A 23,915-nucleotide genomic window follows, 5' to 3' on the forward strand; every position below is an offset into this window, starting at 1 on the left:
GAGCCCTTAACACCTGTTGAAAATACAGGGGTATTAACCCTGATGTTTTGGCTAAATTTCATTTAGAAATCCTACAATTCCTTTTAATTCTTGATGGATTCATGGATTTTAATGGATTTCTTGTTTTTCTATCTGAACTGCTATGCAGTGGGGCTATTGGTGAACAATGGCTGCCACTCATCACCCAGGTGGCTGATACATTTCACTAGTGGATGAAGTGGGTCTCGTTCTACAGGGTGTCCCATTTACATTGGACATATTTATATTTCACATTCAGATTTAACACATCAAAGCAAGTTCAGCAACTTGAAAATCCACATTTTGAAAAGCATTCAAAAGTTCTGTGGTTTTATTCTTCATAACTGTTATTCATAATATTTATATATATTCTTATATACAGTAATAATGCAATTGTTAATGACAGATTGTAATCAGCATCCATTGTAATGGATTTCATTTAAAAATGCCATTCATAGGAAGTTGTAAAAGTGTATGGTAAGATAAAACTCTTATGTTTATACTTCATGGTAATTTTAAAAATGTGTGGTTTTCTTTTAACTTTGTTTTATTATAAAAATCAATGTGTCAGACACACTGAAAATGGGACACCCTTTGTAAACCACTCTGAGATCACTTGGGAATGAAAGGTGCTAATTAAATGTAAGGTATAGTTAGATATTAAAAGAATGCATGATGATAATTATTTGCTGTTGTTTTCTGAACAATATACTATTCTCAAGTTGTTAATTCTGGGATGGAACATTCCTCCTTTCTCTTCATTTGCTGTGCACAGCTTTTTATTTTACACAAATAATGATATGTTGTCTTTGAGCATTTATTTAGTATATTTTAATCAGATGTGTAATTGTCCGTCTGATATCAAAGTCATCCATATCCACCAGATGATGATGATGTAGATAAAGTATGTTATCTCTTGTACTTACTGTACCACTCCTAATGAAGACAACTGCTGCCTGTACCTCAAAGAAATATATATATATAAATAGTATATCTAAAGCACATACTGTATTGCAGTTGTAAGACTACACCTGAAGGTGGTTAATCTGTGCTCATATATCATTCATGACTGTAATGGCTTGTAATTAACTCAAGCCCTTGGAGGAGATTAATGATAAAGTAAATGTTGATCGACAGTGACTCTTCTTTGCTGGCACTCATCTCAAGTGTACACAGGCACAGGGTGGGTTTCAGAAAACTGTTTTGCCTTTGATTAAGACCGTGACCCAGAGCTTGTGTTAAATTAAGAATTCCTTTCCTCTCTTGACAAGTAAATCAGATACTTTAATTGTGTCCCCTTGGAGCGTCAATTAATCAATGAAGATTCCAAGTGATGTTATTCACAATTAAGTGTTAATGAGCCCAGTCAGTGTCATTTTCACCCCCTTTGTAGAAAACGCAATTTCAGTAATCAGATCAGGCAACTTGAATCTGAGCAGAAAAGACCTCTTTATATGGTGGAGGCAAATGGTATTGCAGTGGAGAGCATTGTTCTGCTGAAGTTTTGCTTTAAGGAGGCATTGGAATGCTCTAAAATATAAAGTATATATTATTGTGGATAATATAAAAACCCTGCTCTCCATCTTCCATGTTGGAAGGTGTTCAAAGCTCTCCAATGTCTGATAATTCATCCATCCATTTTCTAACCACCTTCCACGGGGTAGGTGGAGCCTACTGTATCACTGTAATTCAACAGGTGCAGAGCACACAAGGCAGAGCACACACTGGATGAGACATCAGTCCATCGCAGGGGAGACACAAACACAGATACACAGATACACTCGCACCAGGGCCAATTTTCACAGAACCCAATTAACCAACCAGTATGTCTTTGGATTGTGGGAGGAAGCTGGAGCACCCAGAGGGAACCCACGCGAACATGGGAGGAACTCACAAACTCCATGCATCATAGCAATATCTATGTCACACTTAAACTTTATTCACCCCAACTCCAGTGATATTAACTACAGGAGGATAAGGGGGAGACCCCAGTGCTGCCTGTTTGAAGGTAACGTAATTGTGTAAGGGGGCCATGTGCTGACTCCCACAGAGAACCTCTCATTTTCTCATCCCGGAACTGGCACCCCAAATCCCCCATTTGCAGTGTTAAAATATCCCCAGCATGGTGTCAGTTGTTCTGTTCACGTATGCCTCATCAGATTAAAATATTTTGCCAATAAAACTTAAATGTTGAATGTCGATGGTTTGATCTTTTTACAGGAAGAGACAGGTGCAAAATGCATGAGTACACCCCAACGGAGAAACGACATATTTCATGAAATGGGTACGCACGATGATTAAAGAATGACTCGATTGCAGTTTATCCAAACTGAATTTGCTTTTGACGTCCTAAATTATTTCCAATGTAAAAAACAATGACCGCAAAGTGAGGGGGAAACCCTCTCCATGGGTGGAATGTCTTGTGTCTCTTTAAGAGATTCCCCTATCGTTTGTTTGACGGCTTCCAGCTTCCTTTAAAACTACCTGCGTCTCCAAGCTGCTCCACAAGACGCATTTGGAGGGTCAGCGCTCGGAACACCCAGACTGCCAGAGACTGGAGTCTGCAGCAGGAAAGCTCTTGACACTCACGGCGTAAGCAAAAGCGCTCGGATAGATATTAGAGTCTGGGGTACGATAGTCATGTGCTGCTTTTTCTCCTCTTGTCCATTGTTGCTTCGCTGGATTTCGACTTATTTTCCCATGTCTTTGTTGGGGTGCATTACATTTAATGGCATTCCTTGTCACAGGTGGTCTGCAATGCGCTGATAGAATACCGCGATTCCTTCTTTGCAGAATGTGATTTTTAAAAATTATTTTGTGTTACATGTTATGTTAAAGATACATGAATCCGTTTTTAGTTTAAAGCGGATACTGTTTGTTTCATAGAATCAACAATAAAACTTGGACTGCAGAGAAGCTTCGGAAAAGTATTGGAATGGAGCGGGTTTTTCCTTGATGTTAATACACAGATGTGCTGTTAAGTGAAATACAATAGGAAAGTCGGGAGTTCAGAAATATTTATTTACATATGTATACTGTACTGATTGTATTTTATAAATATTAAATAAGATCAGTTAGTTATACATATTTTGTCGGTGCTTTTAAAGATAATCGTGTGTATTGGAACCTTTTGGTCATTTTCTTTGTCTTTAAATATCGCCTATTTATTGTCTTGCATGTTCCTAATTTATATGTAAAGCTCGTCAGATACGCACAATACGTTTCTGTTTAGCAATACTCTTCCAAATAGCTAAGGATTTCTTACAAGCTTTTGCGGAGGTTTTGTTAAGTAGTGCCGTTTTTGGACACCTCGCCAATCAAATTGCTGGCTTAGGTTTATTTCGATTCGTTCCTTCTTGGAGTACTGCATAAAATTTTAAGTGCCTTTGGCGCTCTTTTCTTCCGACTAATAATTTAAAATAAAAAATCGTAAAAGATTAGTGGCCTTTCTGTCTACTTGTATCTTACTTGAATGACGTAGAAGCGATTTCAGAGTGCATTCTGTCAGCGTTTATAGCCAACGCGCTCGTACGATGAGATGAAATTGCAGTTGCCTACCAATCGAAGCACGCTTGCATCCCGCGCAGTCCTGTTCTAAAAGTGCTTGAGCTGTTGTCACGCTCCCTGCTGTTTAATGGCGCTTTTGACTCCATTTTAAACCCCAATCTTTTCTTGGGGTGAAACGCCAGTGTATGGGGTTTATCTTTGTTTAGAGGCAATGTTAAAATAAACCCGTTGCTAGCGGTAGTGTAGGAAAATAACGCGTGCGTAATAAGGACGAACTGCAGTGCGGTTGGGTTTAGTAACGAATTTTGGTGGGGTTTGAGCAGGTAGACAAACGGTTGATTCTTCACAGTATTGACTGTACACGACTGGAGTATGTGGCATGAATGCACAAAATGCACAAGGAAAACAAATATCCAACATCTTGACAAATAGCACATGTTGGGGACCCTATTAAATGAAATCCTTTGTGCGTTTTGTTACACTAGAATTGTAAGTTAGCAGTGTCCTCTGATCTCTTCACAGGCCAGACAGTTACCCTTCTTCCCCTGCCCCAGAAATACAGAAACGTTTTGACTTGCTCTGTGCAGCTCAAGATACGACTAAGTATGAGCCATCTGTTAGGGGAGGTGGTCTATGCTCAATATAATCTGCACTTTCAGGCACACACTGGTAATGTCTAACCATTAGGAGGGAAGAAGACGGAGACATCTCTCATAATGGTCGATGGAGTTGATTTTGCAAGCAATCTGCAAAATTTTATCTGGAAAGTTAATACGATCAAATTTCCTCATATTTCTTAAATGAGCTCTGTGTGATTTGCCACTTTTACTTTTTATGAATTCCAATTTTACCTTCTGCTAAACTCTTCTTGCTAAATGATCTGTTCTCAATGGAGGTGTCCAAGCTGAGCTAGATGAAGCGATATAGGAACATTTATCAGTGGTGATGTGGAATGCTAATTTTCTTCTGCTTTGGGATTCTGGGCATCAGAAAATTGTTTCAGAAGAGATTTGTGTTGAAAAGGCAAATTAGACAGAACAAGGAAGTGAAGAATCCCACCGGGCACATTGTATAATATGCCATTAAATATTTAAGGAATTACATAATTTGCATGGCTAGAAGACACAACATACAGCGTTTGACATTAGCCTTGAAAAGCAAAATGCAATGATTCAAGGTCATGGACTCTTAAGTTCTTGTGGGTCTGGAGAATCCCTGTTCAGCAGACATATTATCAAATTTCCTTTTGTTTTTTGTTTGCTACATAGTTATGTACAGTAATCAGGCCAGAGGAGCAATGTGTTATCTCCACGTTTTTTATTCTCTACTTGTCTGTTCAGTACGTGGGGGTGTATTAGGAGCCAGTGCTTTTGCTACCTTTATGGACGAGTTGCTATGAACCCTGTGCAGGTCTCTAAGAGAGTCCGATGGCTTATGAGTCCGAGAAGGGCGAGGCAGCAGGGACGTCAGTAGTTCCAGGTGAGGTCGAATTCAGGTTGTGAGATCAGCGAGGCAAACAAAACCAAAAAGGGGAGAGTCGAAAAGGCAGTCGAGAGGTCCAAAGCTAGATGGGTCTTCCTGTTGGTAGTCAGAGGTTTGAGGATGATGCAAGCTCAGGAGGCAGATACAGTAGATTCCTAATACCGAGCGAGGACTAGGAGTGAATGGAGGGTTTAAATAGTGAAGGAAGAGGAGATTGAATAATGAGGATTACTTGATGCCGGCTGTGCTCATAACAGTTACAGTGTACCCAATGTATGAGGGTCTTTTGGTATGTCCTTGATAAACATATTTCAGCCTCTGACAAATGATACGGCTTTAAGAAGCATCAAAAGTGAAGTGACTCATGGGTAAAACTCATTCCCACATCTGTGTTCTAATCCTGAGCCTCAGTATATCCTGTTTTAGAGTGAGCTTGTGTCTGTCTGGGGATGTGCCTTCAGTGAGCATAGGAAGGTGTTCTGTGAAGAGCTCTCTGTAGTGGCACAATTGATTGGAGGCATGAGACCATGACACATTATACAGTAGTCCTTCACATGTGAATTGAAAAGTAATAATATTTCTGCTATTGCTTTCTAACAAAAGCCAACCCAATATTTCCCTTGGTTAGCCTTTAAAGTAACACATTTTTCCACTGTTATTTAATTGCTGAATTTGCAAGTCTCTTATGATTTTATAATGGGATACAGAGTGATCTTTCTTTTGTGTAAAAGGCAACAGCTCAGGCCTCTTATCTATACTGCCATCTTTAACGCGACTCTGTTCTACAATTTATCAGAGGAGATAAAAGTTTTGATGGATTGTTTAATTACAGATTTATAGACGTGTTGGGAATAGGGATGCCTTTTGGCAGCAAAAGGTGTTATAAGTTAGGATCACTTATTGAAAAGGGAGACGCACAAAACAAGGTAGTAAGCTGTTAATCAGCAGAGAGGCAGGATAAAAGACAGAGTATACATTTATCAGTGCAGGCCCAAAGATAAAAATGCAGCCATGCACTAGACAAGTTTTCATTTATGAAGGTCTCAGTAGGGAGATCTGAAGTGACTGGTGTGTGATGTATGGGCTTGCTACACTGTGTCACGGACCATTTGTCAGAATGGCTTCAAATGCTGATGTTTTACACATCGCCTGCAGAAGCAGTGTTAAAATAATTCTGTTTTCTCATCTCTCTTTCATCATACAGTAGTTCATTCTTTTGTTCAATTTCCAGGACTACAAGAGCAAATGAAGACATGTGTTTTCTTATAAAATGTCTCAGTCCTTGATGACAACAGAAAAAGTTAATTGAATGCTATTATGTGGTGTGAGGTGATAAGAAAAGGTATTTTCCAAAAGTTGAGGCCTCTGGCTTTGGCTGTTGAATTGGCTTGTCAACATACAGTATACACTAATTATCGTTATTTGATAGAATTAGTGAAATATTAAGTTAAGTGTACCTCCTCAACTGTCACAGTGGTAATCACATTGTAATTGTAACTTAAATCTTGTATCAAAGTGCTTATATGTTATGTGGAGTAGAGTGTACATATGCACAAGGTCATCACAGATGAGTAGGATGATTGTGCCAATAGGGGTCACCAATTCATTTGATGGAAGAGAAAAATGCTGCAAGTACCGTACAAAGGGCACAAGAACCACAGTGTCCCACAGTGTTCATGGGGACATAGCTTTGGATGACTGAGTTGCATCAATTATTTGTTTATTTAGTGCAAGTTCTTGTGTATTGCAGAGTGCATTATATTTTCTGGGTGCCTACACATTGGCTGCAAAAAGCTTTCTATGAAGCATGTAGGTGCATGAAGGCTGGCCCCTGTGTTGTGCATTTTCAAACAAAAAATCAAAGGGGATTCCTCATGTTCTCCAGTGACAAAATCTCATAGGAAAACTATTATATAAACTATTATTGATCAAATATCTTGGCCACATTTCTATATCCCTTATGTCATGTTGTTAAGTATGTCTGGGAGAAGGTCAAATTGTAATCTTTCAAAGGGAGCACTTCTGCTCTCTTGTGTATAAATTCTGGCCTGTTGTCTAAACAATACCTGTTTTCTAACACTTGGTGTGTTGGTCTTTTCAAACATCTCTGACTCTTGGCATTGCTAGACCTTGCATTTGATAGGTTTGCTTCTTCCAAGCACGGTGCTTTTTGCCTCTTTTAAAGCAAGAACCTGTTCAACTTCACTCTCTACATGGAAAACAGCTGTCCCCATGCACCTACAATGGTGTAAACCTTTTTCCTGTTCTCTTGATTTCATTAACCCTCCCAGGAACAACTATACAACTCCGGCTACTTTGTATCCTTTTCCTCTCTTTTTTCTTCCTCTTCCTCTCTCAATCTGCTCTCCCTCCTCATTTTCTTCTCGCAGTTTCTGGTCAAGCTTCCAAACCTGGAGCTGCAACTACAGCTCCAGCGTCCATTTGTTTTCTCATCTCTGCTCTTTCTCCAGTACTCCTTTTGCTTGTTCTGGTTTGAGCCCCCATAGTCTCTGATGTATACTCCATTCTAAGGGTATAAGCACACACCAACAGTCCACACTTGGCCAGGGCTCCTTGTTCGCTGTACCTGGTGTCCATGCCCTGGTTGTACCCCAGCCTGCCATAGTAAAGGGTTTCCTTTGCTTTTAACCTCCCTTTGCTGGCGTCCAACGGGTGCAGTGTTGACCCTCGACTCTTTTCCCTATCCATCCCAGGCTCCCACCTTGAACGCGACTGATATTTTTGCTTCTTTTGGGGGTTGTTCTTGGAATCATTTTTTTCTGGGTCACCGCAGTGGCTTCTGCCTCCCTCCACAATGTTCCAATCTCAAATGACCTGGGGTTTGGTTGCTGTACTGCCACTTGTTTACTGACTTGCATTCCATCACCTGCATCATACAACTAATTCACTTCAATCTTCATCAGTTGTTTATCCAAAACACCTTATTTCCAAATCTCTTAGTCAAACGAAGCTCAATCATGCATCACATATGCTATTGATTCAGTCTGCCCTACAGGGCACATTCTCTGATTGGCTCCTGCAAAACTTCTGAACCAATTTTTTTCTTCATGTTCCAGTAGCTCTGTTGTTCTGTTGAATGTTGCACAAGTATTGTAGCAGTTTTATGCCTATTTTAAGAAATTTGTATCCGTGTTTTGGGGATCCTTTTTGAATGTTGTGACATGTCTGACCTTTGATTCAGCACTCAAATATTAAGTACAATATCCTATTATATCCATCATCTTTATCTTTCCTCGTAAATATAATTGGCCGATCTACTAAATCATGTTTTGCAGTTTGGACTTTATTGTATAAGGATGAATTAACTTTATAGTTGCTGTGTTTGTAGTAATAATTATCATAAACATCATCATCATAGAAATGAATAGTAGGTTAGTTTTTTCTCTCCTAGGGATTATTCTTTTTTTTGCCTCCCAAGCATACTGATAGTAGAGGTTTTAATATTAATGTATTTTAGTGTGTATTTAGAATATCTGTAATTTTATCTGTGGATCTGTATATAGCAGCTTGTGACCACTCTTAATAGAATCGACTAACACAGTATGAGCTCTGTACATCCTATAATAGAACTGTATAGATTGTGTAGTGTTTTTTTTGTTGTACTCTACATACATTTTGCATGTCCTGTTATGTATTCTGCATGAGTCCCTTTCTTCTTGGATTTGCAATGATAATGAACTGTTCTAAAAAACCCACATGTGTTGCAACACTAATATAAGACACAATTGCAATGCTGTTCAGGAGTAGTTCAAGTGTCTGCCTACAGTAGCTGGCAAATAAACAGAAATGACAAACAGGCATGCAGAATACATTCAAGAGGAGACAGTTAAAGAAACCATCATGTATTGAGAGGCATTACAAACATAAAACATTTGATTCAATAGAATTTGTTGCATTTTAAAACCTCTCAATATAAACTTAACAGTTGACTAAATTATGAAGTGTATTGGGGCATTAGCTGTCTTTTCTGTTCAAAATTGTTTAATGTCATGGATTTTAAAATAAAATCCAAAATGTTTTTTATTATCATGGAAAACTGTCCAGCTTGACCGGTAGTAACTTTGAAACATGAGACACTCATGGATAATACAGTAATGGTGAATCTACAGTACCCATGGAACCTTCATGAGCATATTTCTTTCAGAAATACTATTAGGACGTAAGGGAACAAAGGGAATTCTCTAAATGGAGAAGTAAAAGTTACAAAACCTGCCTGACATACCTTTAAGCCTTGTGACAAGCTTTGACATATCTCCCTGTCTCCACTACAGTGTGAAGAGCAGTAGTAAGGCAAGGATTCAGGAGGTAACATTGTATGTGCACTAAAAAGAGAGAAAACACTCTTTGAAGAGCTAAAATACTAAATGAACAAAAGGGCATGGGGCATTTGAGGGCTGTTTCTGATTTCTTTAAGAGAGTAGTTTTAGAATTAAGCTTTTTCTAGACCTACAGACATTTTTCAATGTAATTCATGGCTGCTGTCAGCATTAAATGATCCTTGTTTGTCAGATTTGTATCCTTTTCCCACATATCTCGTCTGTTACCCACTTGTACTGTGTGTTATTCTTTGCTCTGTGGGATACCATATTAGGAAGTCATTATCTCATAATGAGGTTAATTTGGTATTTCGATGTCTTAAAGAGCAAGAATTTCAGGCACTGAAAAATAGTTTAAGTTCTTAGCTGATAAAGTTTAAGTTAAGATTAGGTGACGTACCTGTAAAGTTTCCTTCTGAAGAAATATCTGAATGTTTTTTTCATTATTATTGCCTATGCCTATACTATATTGATTTTAGTATCTAATGTTGTAGCAAAGCAATTGCCAGCCACTGTAATAGGAAACAAAATTATATATAGGGAAAGCATAATTATATTGGAAATATAATAAGATTAAGGAAAGAAAGGTTAAACTTATTTAAAACTACTGGGAAGGAATCAAAGTTAAAGACAAAAGGAAATAACCCTGTGCCAAAATCTGCATCCTTAAAGCAGATACATACAGTCTATGGCTGTTTACTATAGAAACAGCTGCCAGGCTGATACCAATGGAAAAAAGTATTAAAAGTTTATAACTTTAACAGCTGGAAAAATACATGGATGAGTGTATTTTTTAGCACAAAGTTACTTCATATTTAAATCTGCCACACAGCTTTCCACTTTGCCAATCTCAGGATATTCTTACAATCTAGATACTTACAATCAATCTTACAATAAACCTTCACGCACCCACCCAGGAGAAATTCATTCAAGTGTTTGAGAAGGCATCTTTGAAAATGCCTCCTGCCAATCTCACCACTGCTCTGCCAAGCAAGGTGTGAGATTTTATGTCTAGTTTCTGTGCTGCTTTGCAGGAAACGAATGAGCAAAAAATAATCATAAGCTTCTATGACAGAATTACGGCCATAGAAGAGCAATATCTGAGCTAATATCCTGGGAAATGGTATATTACACGCAATAAAGCTGGCCCATTTCATATCCTCATTATGGAAAAAGCCATTGAGAGTCAATTGAATCTTCAGAAGTGATGAAGTTAGTATAGTGGATAGCGCTCACAGACCCACGCACAGGAGAAATTGAACACAATGGCCCATTTTATGTCAAGTCATCCAAACAGGGAAACATATCATTGTTTTTAGCGTTCAGTGCATCTTCCTGCTAGCTTCTGAAATATGAAGACATTAAGATCTCATTCAGATTTGTCTGTGGGCTTGTCAGTGTGGATGTGTGTGCTAAGATTTGTGGGTTCACTATATATAGGCAGTGCTTTTTAAAAAAAAAGCAAAAACACCATGGACTTGAAGGAAAGTTTATTTTAATTTAAATTATAGATCTGTAAATCTGTTTTGACCACTACTAAGCAATGTCCATACTTTTTCCTATTATAATCACTACCTGTTTGACAACATGTTTTTTAGACAAATCAAAAACTAAGGAACAAAAAACCTGCCAATTGAAGGACCTGTAATGCCTAATCAATTCTACTTATTTTTAATTAAACCAGGTACAATTACCTTGTTTATACTGGAATCCTTATTATAATCTTTTTTACTAATGCATCATCACTAAAAAGGCTCACTAAAGCCATGGATTAAGCACAGTGGAACTAGATTTGATTGTGATTAAAGGCTTTCTTTCATTTTTTAATTACAAAACCACTCTGGATGAAAAAACATCAAAAGCTTTGTTGCAAAAAAAAATTAAAAAGATAAGCCGTTATAATTCAGGTATTTGGCTTAAGAAGTTACCAATATGGTTAGGGCACTGAAGTGCAATTTTTTTTGCTCTTGTTATTTGGATTCTCTTGAGGTTTCTACATGCCAGTTGTGCAGAGTTGTGGTTAGAAAGAAAGCAATTGTCAAGTGGTGTCACGAAGCCCACTGATAAGGTATTGTTAATTTTTTAGCCCTTTATTTAATAAGAAAAGCCCATTGAGAACCTGGAGGGTACATATTTATACAGCAGGGCATTTTCCTGGAGCTCTTTGAGAGAAGTACCTTGCTCAAGGGTTCAACAGCAGTGTCCCACCCCAAATTTGAACCTACAACTCTCTGGGCTCCATCTTGATTCTTTACATTTGTAGGTCTGTGTCAAGCTAAGAGGTTCTGCTCCAGGGTAAAAAAAAATCTAATTAGGCTGACAACTATTTGCTCTGGAGCACCTTTTGCTCTGCAAGACAAGCAGAGGTGGTTGGAAATGAACACCATTCTGCTGAATGGCACAACTCAACAAAATCCCCTAAATAAAGATGAAGGGAAGATTTGGGATGGATGGGAAGGCCAAAGGCACTTCATTTGTATGTGAACTGCAGCTTTTACAGTAGAGATTGGGGTAAACGTGAAGGATAAAAAGCTTTGGTACTGGTAAATGGTACTTGCTAACGAAGGAATACACTGTTGAAGGTGGCATGTGTGTGTGTGTCTGGAAGTCACTGAACAGATTGCTGTAATTGCGAACAGGGCTGCATGAAATGGTTTTGAAGGCTCCATATTGCCTGACTGGGATAGAATGACAGCGACAGAGTCAGAACATATTCATCTTCTGGATTCCTGGGGAGAATTTAATGTATACTCATGGCAGAACAGCAGGGAGCCTGTGCCAATAGCATCAGCCTCAGGGCACCACAACGCAGATTCTTCAAGCTCAAGTTAATAAGGCAGTAGAATCATGCAGACTTATATTGGGGGAAGACTTATACTGCAAGGCTCTAAGAAATTAATTGGAGGATGCATCCTAATTGTTTTCTTTTATTAACGACGATTATAGTTACAAGGAATCAACTGCGGTTTCCAGCACTCCATTGTAAAAAATCAGTTGACTGGCTGTGATGAAAGTGCATCATCTAATCTCTATGTTTCTACAGCATCAGTCTCCGTGAAATCTCAATTTTATGTGGTCCCTTAAAAATCTAGCTCAGAAAAATAAGAATTAATATGAGAACAGAAGGGTATTGATGAAAGCAAAGGCAACAATTTGTCACACTGTGCAATATAGTAACCTTTGAATCGCCTGGCAATTTATTGAATATTTATTTAATTATTCACAAAAATAGCATTTATTTGAATGACACTTTTATCCAAAATAACTAACATTTGTAGCCATTTATAACGGAGTTTTGATTTCCAAAGGTACATTTTGTGTAACATCTAAAAGCAATTTATCACATATGAATTCATAAAGCATATGTTTTCAAACAAATGTTTAATTCATTTTGGTTCTGTTTAATAAAACATTAGTCACCTGGTGATGCTGCTGGCTTGCCGACACCCCCCATTTGTGTCAGTGTTCAATGTCTTATCCATCTGCTTCTTGATATTTCTGTGCTCTAGATGATAATAATAATTCCTTACACTTATACAGTATAGCGCTTTTCTGAACACTCCACTCCAAGCACTTTCCAGGTAATGGGGATACCCTCCACCACCACCAATGTGGAGCATCCACCTGGATGATGCGATGGGAGCCATAGTGCACACACCTGCAATCAGTGGAGAGGAGAAGAGAGTGATAAAGCCAATTCAGAGATGGGGATTATAAGGAGGCCATGATTAGTTAAGGCCAAGGGGGAATTTGGCCAGGACGCCAGGGTAACACACCTACACTTTTCAGGCAGCACCCTGGGATTTTTAATGACCACAGACAGTTAAGACCTCGGTTTTACGTCTCATCCGTGGGACGGCGCCTTTTTACAGTGTAGGGTCTCTGTCACTATACTGGGGCATTAGGACCCACACGGACCTCAGGGTGAGCGCCCCCTTATGACCCCTCTAATACCTCTTCCAGCAGCAACTTTAGTGTTTCCCAGGAGGTCTCCCATCCAGGTATTGACCAGGCTCACACCTGCTGAGCTTCAGTGAGTTGCCAGTTGTGAGTTGCAGGGTGATATAGCTGCTGGCAATATACTGTAGATCACGTCCTTCAGGAAGTGCAGGCAGTGTTTTCATCATGTCTTCGAGGGGACAGAACCCCGTTTCAGCACTCTGCATCTGCTGAATTGTGGAGGCTGTCTAGGTGTGAGCCTTCCACTCTTAGTTAGCCTAGTGGAGCCATTGTGCTATACAGTGCCTCTGTCTACACCATGGGACTCCTACAATCTGTTCGTTTGGTATGGACTTCTCCTTTCATATTTGTCCATATCTACAGGCAGAATACTGGAACACGGTTACAAACAAGAAGAGGCCATTCGGCCAATCTGGGCTATTTTGTAATACATCATTTGTTTATCCAAGGATGACATATAGTTTTTCTATATTAGAAGCCAGAGTATCTGGTTCAACAACATTACTGGATAGTTTGGATCAGACTCCCACAGTCCTTTGGGTGAAGGTGTTTTCTCCTGTTCTCAGTTTTAAAATGCACTTTCAGGCAGTTACCACTTGTGTGCTCCGGTTTGTGTTTCACTGTTTTTTGTCTGATGAAGTCCACTGTTTGAGTACTTGGATCAGGTCCCCTCATGGTCATCTCGGTTCAAGACTAAGGTTCAGTTCTTCCAGCCTGTCAGTGTAGGACATCCCTTCAAGTCCTGAAATTAGATCAGTTATTATCATAACCCTGTTTCCATGAAAATATATACTGTATACTTGTTACCCTTCTGGGCTCCTTCACAGCTCGCAGAAAATAGTGAAGCTTGAAACTTGAAGGGTAATGACTGTGATAAGCTGATACTGTACATCAGCCAAGCCTTGAAAGAGAAGAAGGGGCAGGGATGGCTGACATGGCAGAGTCTGATTGGATAACTTGGCTCTATGTACTCAGCACAGTGGTGGTAACAAAGACACATCTGTAGCGTAGTAATGACAGCATTTTTTTCAGGGAACTGTTGTTATGATGACGTCTATAATCTAGTGTTTTCGTTGTGACATCTCCACCTGAGTCTCAGTCTGCATCCATGTAAAGGCGTGTTTTAGTATTTATTAAAGTGATTTGTGTCTGCACTACTTGGTTTGTGCTTAGAAGTTTTATTAAATGTTTAGGACAAACAATAGCAACCATACAGCACCATAACAAAACCTTGAAGCCCAACATATTGCATCGGTATCTGTAAAGGAATTAAAAAAACTAAATTTGCAGCAAGTGTTATGATTGGTATTCACTAGATGTAATATCCTATGCTCTTCTGCACCTTTTCCACATTCTGAAGAGAACTTGTATATGAAGGAGATACTGTACTATGTGATCCACAGGCTGGACTTCTGAAAGTCTAGTTTGCACATTGTAGTATCATAGGAAGCATGTTGATGACATAAAATGAATGAGGCTGCCCTTTGTATTTGATTAGAGTGAGTGCTCCATCTTCCAACAAAACACTGCTTGATTAAAATACAGTAGCTTGTGTTGTCAAATCATAGCAGAGAAAAGAGCAATGACAACAAGTTAAAGTAAAACACAGAATATCAAATGCTGCTTGAGAATTGTTTTTAAAAAGAAGTCCAATTAAACAAACAACAAAACAAAAGCTTTTCTTTTCAAATAATTTTTTGACCAAATTTGTTATTGCTTCAGACCACAGTCATGAAAAAGCCATCTGACTATGGCCATTTAAAGGGAAGCTTTATCTCAGTTTCCCCTAATGCATAATCATGTATGATTATTATTTTCCACTGAAATTTTGGTCAGTTAATTTATAGCCCATAAAAGTGTCTCCTGGGAACATGTGGCAAAGGCCAGTCAGAGTCAGGATGAATTCGCTTGGTACTTTTCCCATGGATTAATGGGAGTGTTGTTTTGCAGGTGATGGCAAAGAGTTGCCTTATATCCACATCAAAAAATGTTTCTAGGACTTTGTAAATGTGTTGTTGTGGATTGAGCATTGTTGTGAACTGTGTAGGCTGATGAGAAACAGTGTAAATTAGTTCAGCTAATCGAGTGTATAGGCCTCATGGGAAAACTATTACTGAAGGAAATGACTTGGAACACCTAGAGCTTCATCCAATAATACTTATAGCAGACTGCTTTTGCAGAGGCAGAAAAAGCCTTACTGGGAACAGAGGACCATTCATAATTGCAACCAGCTGGCTCAAAACAAGACTCTTCAAGGATATTTCTCAAGCTTATGGTTCTGATTTTGACAGATGTCTCCATGCAAGCATCCTACCTTGAGAGTATAATTGAAATGCTGGTTGTGGAAACATCAACTCCCTGTTTTTGAACTTTTCAGAGAGACAAAATGCAACAGTGAGGTCAGACCTCAATGAGCTTGGTTTTGGGAGATCACAAGAAATGAAGCCTTCTTCAGAGTCTTCCAGGTATTCTTGTGCAACTTGCTTTGTAATGTGAACTGGTATTTTGTTCCCCTGTAAGTGAGGCCAATGACCAGCGTTCGAACATGTGACCTTTACCGGTCTCATGTGTTTACTGCACTGTTGATGCCGTTTGTGTGTGTTTGCTCAGACTGACAGAACATAATTAAGATTCCAAGCATAAACAGAGCTCTGGGGTGGGACTCTGCTTGTCTCCAGAGATGCAGACAGAGCTAGGGGACAGATGAGGTTAAGGAGGAGCCTGAAAGTAGTCCAAGAAAAACAAAAAAGAATGTTGCAATAGATGCTAAAACGATAAAAATTGAATCAATAAGAACTGAATCAAGTTGTTAAATAAGCATCAAAATGGCCACAAGCCTCCGGAAAGTATTACTTCTATATTAAATAGCATTAGTGCCAAAGAGGCAGAAGTCTTACAGGTTCTAGAAACAATTAAGATAAACAAGTCTATAGGGCCTCAAGGTATTTACTAATTGTACTTAGAAAAATTAGGGATTTTATTAATAGACCATTAAGAAAACACTTTTAATGTCACTGAAGACAGGGCATGATACCCATTAACTGGAAGATTGCTTTTGTGGCACCCTTATTCCCAAAGGGTGGCAGAACTGAAACAACTAATTACAGATTTATAAGCCCTATGCTAGTACATGTAAAGTTATAGAGACAGTAATTATAACTAAACTACATGATCATCTGTATTGTTATAGGATTTTAGAAGAGTGGTCTACATGGACCAGAAATTCTCCATTATTTAGAATAATTAAAATAATAGCCAGGACAAAAAGCACTATGGAGACTGAATGCTAATGAAGACAAACTGTATGTGTGTCAGACTACTATACCGATGGCCACTTATTTTGGGTCATTATATGCTAAAATCTGTCCACATTACCACCAAGACATTGAATGTGTTTTGCTTTATACACAGTTTGCTTCAGATGTGTTGCATATTGGGGAAGAATGAACAAAGTGAGTCTTTTCTTTTCTTACTTTAATAAAAAAAAATGGAATTCAGTTCTGTGGTGATGAAGATACCCAATTGGGGAGAGAGATTTGGAATCAATTTGGAAGGTGAATTTATAGGCAAAAAAATAAACCGTGATAATCTATTTCTCAATTTCGTGTTTCAAAAGAATGGATACTGATAAACTCTTTTCTTCCTGTTATCAGAACCAGTTATTGTCTTGGGCCCCTCAGCACTGTTGAATTACTCTTTTACATACCAGTCCCAATGCTGACACAAAAGCAAATTAACTTCAGTAATAATGAGTGACAGTATTGCAGCTCACCTGCTCAGAGAGAGACGGACAGTATCTTAATAACTGCTCAACATGCTAGCAGGGACCACTAATCATCGCTTATCTGGGATTTCAAGGACACTGTCTATTATTCAGTAATTCCAGAGAGACGATCACAATTGTTATTTTAAACAGTGGCAGTGGCCGTCATTTTGATCAGATTCCTCTCTGGTAAAATAAATGGATATGGAGAGGATTATAAATTCTGTCTGGTGCTGTCATGTGTGAAAAATAATGCAGATGGCTAATTAAACATACAGATGCAAAACACTGATTATGGAAAAGGCAGTGTAGTGATAAGCATTTAAAGGATGCGTTTGTAAAACACTGGCAAAAGTATCTTGAAGACCTTCAAAAGAATGTTACCATGAAAGTCACGCAGACAGAAATCCTTGTAAACCCCATCAAACGTCAAACAAATCACAGGAAAAAATCCTCTGAGAGCTCTCGGCGTTCTTCAGGATGGAGCTCTGTTGAGCCCAGACAATCAGTCTCATCTTCAAACTGACAGCCTTTCTTCTGCACCGCATTTTAATGCGAAGTAATTTCTAGCCACTTAGTCATTTTTAGGCGAGGGAAAGGAAGACTGTCAGATGTGTATAATAGCTCTCTTTACAAACCTTCAGATTATTGTATTTTCCGGCCCTGCGTATAAAATTCGCCTGCTCGTTTTTCCACTCTTTTTCCGATTTGGAAATCGCATTTTGGCCTGTTCGCTTTGCAGGCTGAATCTGTAGAAAGTCGGTATGGAGGTCAAGGAGCTTCTCCTGGTTCTCCGTGTTGCTTTGCATGCGGTAGAGAAAAGAGAGCAGGGAGTAGCTGATTCAGTAAATATCGATGGCAGGAGAGAGAGAGTAATGATCCCTGAACAGTAAGGACTGTTGAGGTCCAGGATACTCCTGGATATAGCAAGTTCACAAAGGTGGTAGCATTAGATTCATCAGTCTCCACTCTGAATGCTTTTGAAACACGTGATCGAGGAATCAGAGATTGATTATCACAGTTTATTTATTTTTCCTATGAATCTACCTATTGATCCTCAGATTCTCTCCCCGATGGGTATCATCATCATCTCAGAACTGTATTCCATTTTGTTTGATGTCTTTTAGGATAAAGTAGATCGGAGGTGGTGGTTTTATCACAGTTTGCGGTTACACATCCTGGTTCCCTGTGGGCACAGTTTTGTTAATGAAAGCTAGATCTTTCGTTTGGCTGCTAATTGAAGGTCTATCTTATAACTAAACATTAATTATCGTTATCTTTATCTCTAACATTTCCTTGCATGATTATTTTCACATCCTATATCGCATTTGCTTTATTTTACACCCTTGAGTGTAATCGACCATAATTTTAATAAATATACAGAAGTTCCTGTTTTCATCCCATTCTGAGCACTATCACGCCAGTCTACCTTTAAACAAACTCTGAACATTGCTTCTCATCTGGCTCACACTGCCTGTTTGTGAGTCGCAGAACACACAATTTATCGGTGACTCCAAAGTGGATGTAACAAAAATTGCAGTTGATTTAAAGAGGAAATTGTTATAGATTTATTCAGGACAACTGAGAATGCACCCTTGATTTTTTTAGTGTTTTATGTGTTACTGTCACCACTTGCATCTGGAGGAAGTGTTATTAGATTAAGAATCTTACACAATATGACTCATCTTGTACTTTTAACAACCATGATGCATCGCCTCAGAGACTAAAGTGTGCTGCAGATGCTAAAACAAACGTACTGCTGCAATAAATCTTAGTTCTAGCTAAGATTGCCTGTATTACAGCACAAACTATAACACACAAAAAGACATTGAATCTGAGGAAAAAAAGAAAATGAGCATCCGATTGAATCCCTGTGCACCTCATCTAAACATTTCGTGCTGTTTCTCTTACAGACATACTAACCCGTGAGATCATGTGCAAAGAGTTGGAATCAAGAAGAAAATAAAAAGATAGACCACCTACCCACCTCTGGATCCTTCACCCACAGACATCCGCTTGTGCATCTACAAGACATCCCAGCTTCCTGCAGAGGCATGGAGGAGGGCCAGGACCTGACCTATCTAAATGGTAGCAAGGCTTGGTGGAGGGACCTGTTGTGGAATGAATCCAGGCCATGCAGCAACTCAGTGGGGGGAACCACCTTCCTCATTGTGGCCTACAGCACGGTCATTGCCGTAGGGCTGATTGGCAACACCTGCCTGGTGTTCGTCATCTCACGACAGAAGGAGATGAGGAACGTCACCAACATTTTCATTGCTAACCTCTCCTGCTCCGACATACTAGTGTGCATCGTGTGCCTGCCTGTCACGGCTATCTACACCCTGATGGACCACTGGATCTTCGGGGAGGCCCTGTGCAAGGTCACACCTTTTATCCAGTGCATGTCAGTCACTGTCTCTATCCTCTCTCTGGTCCTGATCGCACTGGAGCGGCATCAGCTCATCATTCACCCCACAGGCTGGAAACCGGTGGTGGGGCACTCCTATCTAGCGGTGGCTGTCACCTGGATGGTGGCCTGCTTCATCTCCCTGCCCTTCCTAGCCTTCAGTGTCCTCACCAACCATCCCTTCCAAAACCTCAGCCTGCCCTTCAACCCCTTTGCTGACCAAGTTGTCTGTATGGAGCGCTGGCCCACAGAGAGCCAGCGCCTGGCCTACACTACCTCCCTCCTTCTCTTTCAGTACTGCCTCCCCCTCTTCCTGATCCTCATCTGCTACCTGCGCATTTTCCTGCGGCTCCGGCGGAGGAGGGAGATGGTGGAGCGCACGCGGGAGGCCAGGCGCAAGAAGGATAAAAACATCCAGAGGGTCAATGGGATGCTGGCCGCCATCGTGGCCGCTTTCGCCCTCTGCTGGCTGCCTCTCAACGTCTTCAACACGCTGTTCGACTGGAACCACGATGCCATCCCTGCCTGCCACAACGCCATCTTCTCTGCCTGCCACCTCATAGCCATGGCATCGACTTGTGTCAATCCCATAATCTATGGTTTCCTGAACAGCAACTTCCAGAAGGAGCTGAAGGCCTCGCTGTACCGCTGCCGCTGTGGTGGTGCGCCGGAGAGCTATGAGAGCTTCCCACTCTCCACTGTCAGCACTGATGCTACCAAGATGTCCTCCCTTCGCAACGGCTCTCTCAGCATCACCACCTAGCAGTGCCCTTTGGTACAAGGAGAGAGCAGCTCAGACAGAAAGAGGTTGCCGGGGGTTACAGAGGGCCCGTGTCAGCAGATTGGCTGTCATTCAGGACTATGGTCAAGTCAGTGGTGCTAAACTGTGGACCCCAAAGTGCTGAAGTTTTTTTAATGGGATTATGAATTCAGCCATGGCTTACGACCTAAAATAGATACTGTACATCACTTAGACTAAGTTGTGTGTTCTTCAGAACTGAGAAGGAATGCAAAGAAGGAGATCCAGTAGCTCTGGAGGACTGGAATATTGCACCCCATTCATAAACCTTCTCAACAAGTGGATATCCTAGTTTTTCCCAATGCAGGACTTTGTGTTATCTTTAACTGAACTGATTATAACTCTGTAAAAGTAGTGAAGTTAGTCCTTGTTAGTCCAGCAGCTGAGTAGTTAAAAAAAATCTATTATGTAGCTTAATCCTTGTCTTTGAATTTTGGGATCAAACTCACCTCTGTTTCAGTTTTATTTATTATGATGTATTTTCTGGTAAATATAGCTTTCTCTTTGGATTTCTCTGAAATGTCCTTTATGGAGTGAAACGTTTATTTTGCAGAACAGGGTCTTTCGTTTTCATACACATTCCAAGCATTAGGGTGTTAAGTAGTGGTATCCATTAGATTAGTGGATAAAGAATTAAAACTTAAAATAATGACAGTCCGCTACGCAAAGGTGGTGTTGTATTTAAATAAATAGAAAACTCCATTAATCCAAACCATCATTTACAGCTCTTCTGATGATAGCATAGATTAGATCTCTGGATATAGAATGATTTTACAGAGAATATCTCTCAAAGAAATTTGAATATTTTGAAAAATTACTCATGAACCAAAGCAGTAGCTGCGTGCCATTGCCAGCACTTTAAGCCTCCTGAAGGAGAGGTACTGAAAAGAATTTCAGCCAAATTTCAAGTCATGTTCTTTATATCAAAAGATACTTTCAAAGATGCCTATATTGCGTTTTTTGCTGCGATTTTAACCAAGAAGAGAAAATGTGTTTTGTGTTCTTAACACATTTCTGCCGGAGATACAAAACCCAGGGCATTAACATTCAACTCAATGAAACTCCTGCATGCTTTTCAAATAGCCTCAGAAGAACTTTATTCTTATAGCCTTGTTTCAGAATCCACCAGGTAGATTGTGCCATTGGATTAAAGAGAGAACAGGTCTATGAGCTGACACATTGATTTAATCTCTCTAAAAAGTGATTTGGATTGTTAGAATCAATGGCAAAACTAAAGGTATAAACTATCTGCAAGCCTGTCCCTATTGCTAAATGTTTAAAGCAGGAAACAGGATGTGTCTGTTGTTTGTTGTTCTTGTATGGAAACAAATGGACTGTACAACTGTTGCGATATGTAGAAGGGGCACGAGCGGTTTTAGTTACCTATTGCCAGTAGCTGCATTGACCTACACTTTTGCCATTGTAGTGTGCTTCAAACACCCACTTCAGTGACGTGTACACGTCTAAGCTTTGCACAGCGTTAATATTCCAAGGTATTCATATTATTGATGGGTAACCAGGCCTATAAACTGTATAAGGCCTGTATTTGTCAAGACATGTGTAATTATTCAGGCATGTGCTTAGGGTTATCTTGTTTGAAAGCCTATGTTGTTCCTCCTATACCGTTTGTACTATTTACACATAGTTTCTGGCATTATCAGAGGGTGACATTCATTTTCAGAAAATAAATGCAGCAAAGTCTAGTCCATTTTTGTTTGTGATGAACACAGCATTGTCACGTTAGATTATATGTTCGTCTTTCTGTGAATTCCTTCAAAGTGCATTTTCACTTTTTTGCATTTCCTAGAAAGAATCCCAGTGGATTCAGCTTTTAATTTTCCCTGAAGAAAAACTACCCATACAAACAAATTCCATTAAAACTGGGATATAGACTCTCTAAAGACAATAATTGTTTGATAATGTTCTAACTGTTTTGAAAAGAAGTTTTGTTTTGTATTGTCAAATGCTTCAACTTGTACGATTGCGTTGTTTATTTCTATAAATGTTGCACTTAAATATATATGTAGTCCACTTAAAAACATTGTGTTTGTTGTGTTTTGTTAACGGTTTTAGTCTAATAATGTTTGTTATAGTATGGATGTTTTTCTTTTTTTAAATGTGTAGGTAGATCTGGCCTGTTAAAATTAGGAATAAGTAAAGGTTTATTCTATGCTGAAAAGAGAAAAAAGAAACACAACATTTCGGCTGTGGAGCCTTCTTCAGGTGTGTCACATTAATATATTACATTAATATATTCAGTGTCTAGATACTGTAAACATCTCTTGCTATTTCAATGTTTGAAGTTAAACCCATCTGGGCCAAACCAGCTTAAATTTCCCTTCCCAGCCAAATCCTTTATCCTTCTGAGTTTAATTTTCACAGGGATTTCTTTTGAGTTTTTTTGAGGGGTGTGACAGTCAGAGGTTTTTGAATTGTGCTTTTTTTAGTCAAGATCATTTTATCTCTTGAGTTGCTGATACTCATAAATATTATATATGCTTCTGTGACTCTCTCTTATTGATATTGTACTGTTGGTATAATTGAATAGCAAGTCATACCACACTTATAAAATTGTAATGTGTTATTTAATGAGACCTGCAGTTTTCCATTTGACCTCTTCAGTCCTGTTTGCCTAATTAATTATGTTACTGGTAAACAACTTTTTCATGATAAGACAATATTTAATTTTTTAACCTCTATGTTTAAGCTTTGACAACAATTTTCCGCAAAAGAATAAAAACATTTAAGTGATTTGTATATTGTTCCCTGAAGATACCACACTTACAGAAATACCCATTTATTATCATGCTTTATTATTCACTCTGTAGTCCTTTATATCATTTGCATGTGCAAGTTTCTGATTTCCATTTCCATCTTAGATATTTGACCATGTAAGCTATTTCCACAGGATTAACTTTTGAAGTTAAAAAACTTTGGAACGTTGCTTATCTTGAAGACTGCCAGGGAGAAAAAAATTTTTGTGCTAGTGCGTCAAAGCCTATCAATCTGAGTACTTCCAAAAATCATTACCTTTCTGTCAGCATTTAGATCTTTTTAAGCAAGAAAAATGTACAGGTGTTGATCACTGAAGTGGATGATGAAAATTTAAGCAGCCACAGAAACAGGGAGCCACTAAGACTCAGCAGAGTATCCTAATAAAACGAAAAGGCAGGTGATGTGAGATCTCCGTTAGAGGCACATGCAGAGAAGATGAAAGATTGTCTCAATTAGATCATATGAAACTGACATCACAATGTTTAAGTGGAAAATATTAAGTGTAATATATCACTGTATTCAACTTGAGAGGGAGCAATGGGAGAAGCATAAAACCAAAACATGGATATGGATGTGGTCAGGGTCTTCTGCATATTTGACACCAAGCTGACACAAGGTGTAATTAGTTATTTATCCGCAAGATTGTAAGAGGGGGTATTTACACTGGTTCACAGTTCTGAGATACTTGGGAGAATAGTATCCTTCTGGTATACCACAATTCAATAATTTGTTCTGAGTGAATTTCCATCTTGGTACAGATCCTTAAGGATTTAGTTCATACTCCAGGAAGAACTAGGACAGACATTGTCAAGTATTGACATTTCCTGAGTCAGAGGGATGAGGTGAATTTGGGCACAAATAGTTTGG

General features: G+C 39.1%; 1 protein-coding gene across 3 annotated transcripts; it reads left to right on the forward strand.

Moving 5' to 3' along the window:
- The first annotated feature begins 2,521 nt into the window (after positions 1-2,521).
- On the forward strand, positions 2,522-23,024 carry LOC107076798 (neuropeptide Y receptor type 4-like). 3 transcript variants are annotated; one of them, XM_015342430.2, is made up of 3 exons: positions 2,531-2,610; positions 16,716-16,756; positions 18,981-23,024. In XM_015342430.2, exon 3 carries the CDS (start codon positions 19,122-19,124, stop codon positions 20,235-20,237), a length of 1,116 nt encoding a protein of 371 aa, XP_015197916.1. In that variant the 5' UTR covers positions 2,531-2,610; positions 16,716-16,756; positions 18,981-19,121; the 3' UTR covers positions 20,238-23,024. The 3 variants fall into 3 exon arrangements, with proteins under 3 accessions (XP_015197871.1, XP_015197916.1, XP_015197984.1); XM_015342385.2 differs by lacking the exon at positions 16,716-16,756 and having other exon boundaries at positions 2,522-2,610; XM_015342498.2 differs by lacking the exon at positions 16,716-16,756 and having other exon boundaries at positions 2,544-2,647.
- The last annotated feature ends 891 nt before the right edge of the window (positions 23,025-23,915 follow it).

Source organism: Lepisosteus oculatus, chromosome 2 (genome assembly GCF_040954835.1).
Source record: "Lepisosteus oculatus isolate fLepOcu1 chromosome 2, fLepOcu1.hap2, whole genome shotgun sequence".
NCBI lineage: Eukaryota > Metazoa > Chordata > Actinopteri > Semionotiformes > Lepisosteidae > Lepisosteus > Lepisosteus oculatus.

What these genes read in the sequence shown, in the direction of transcription:
- LOC107076798 (XM_015342385.2), top strand. Translation starts at nt 19,122, where the DNA reads ATGGAGGAGGGCCAGGACCTGACCTATCTAAATGGTAGCAAGGCTTGG.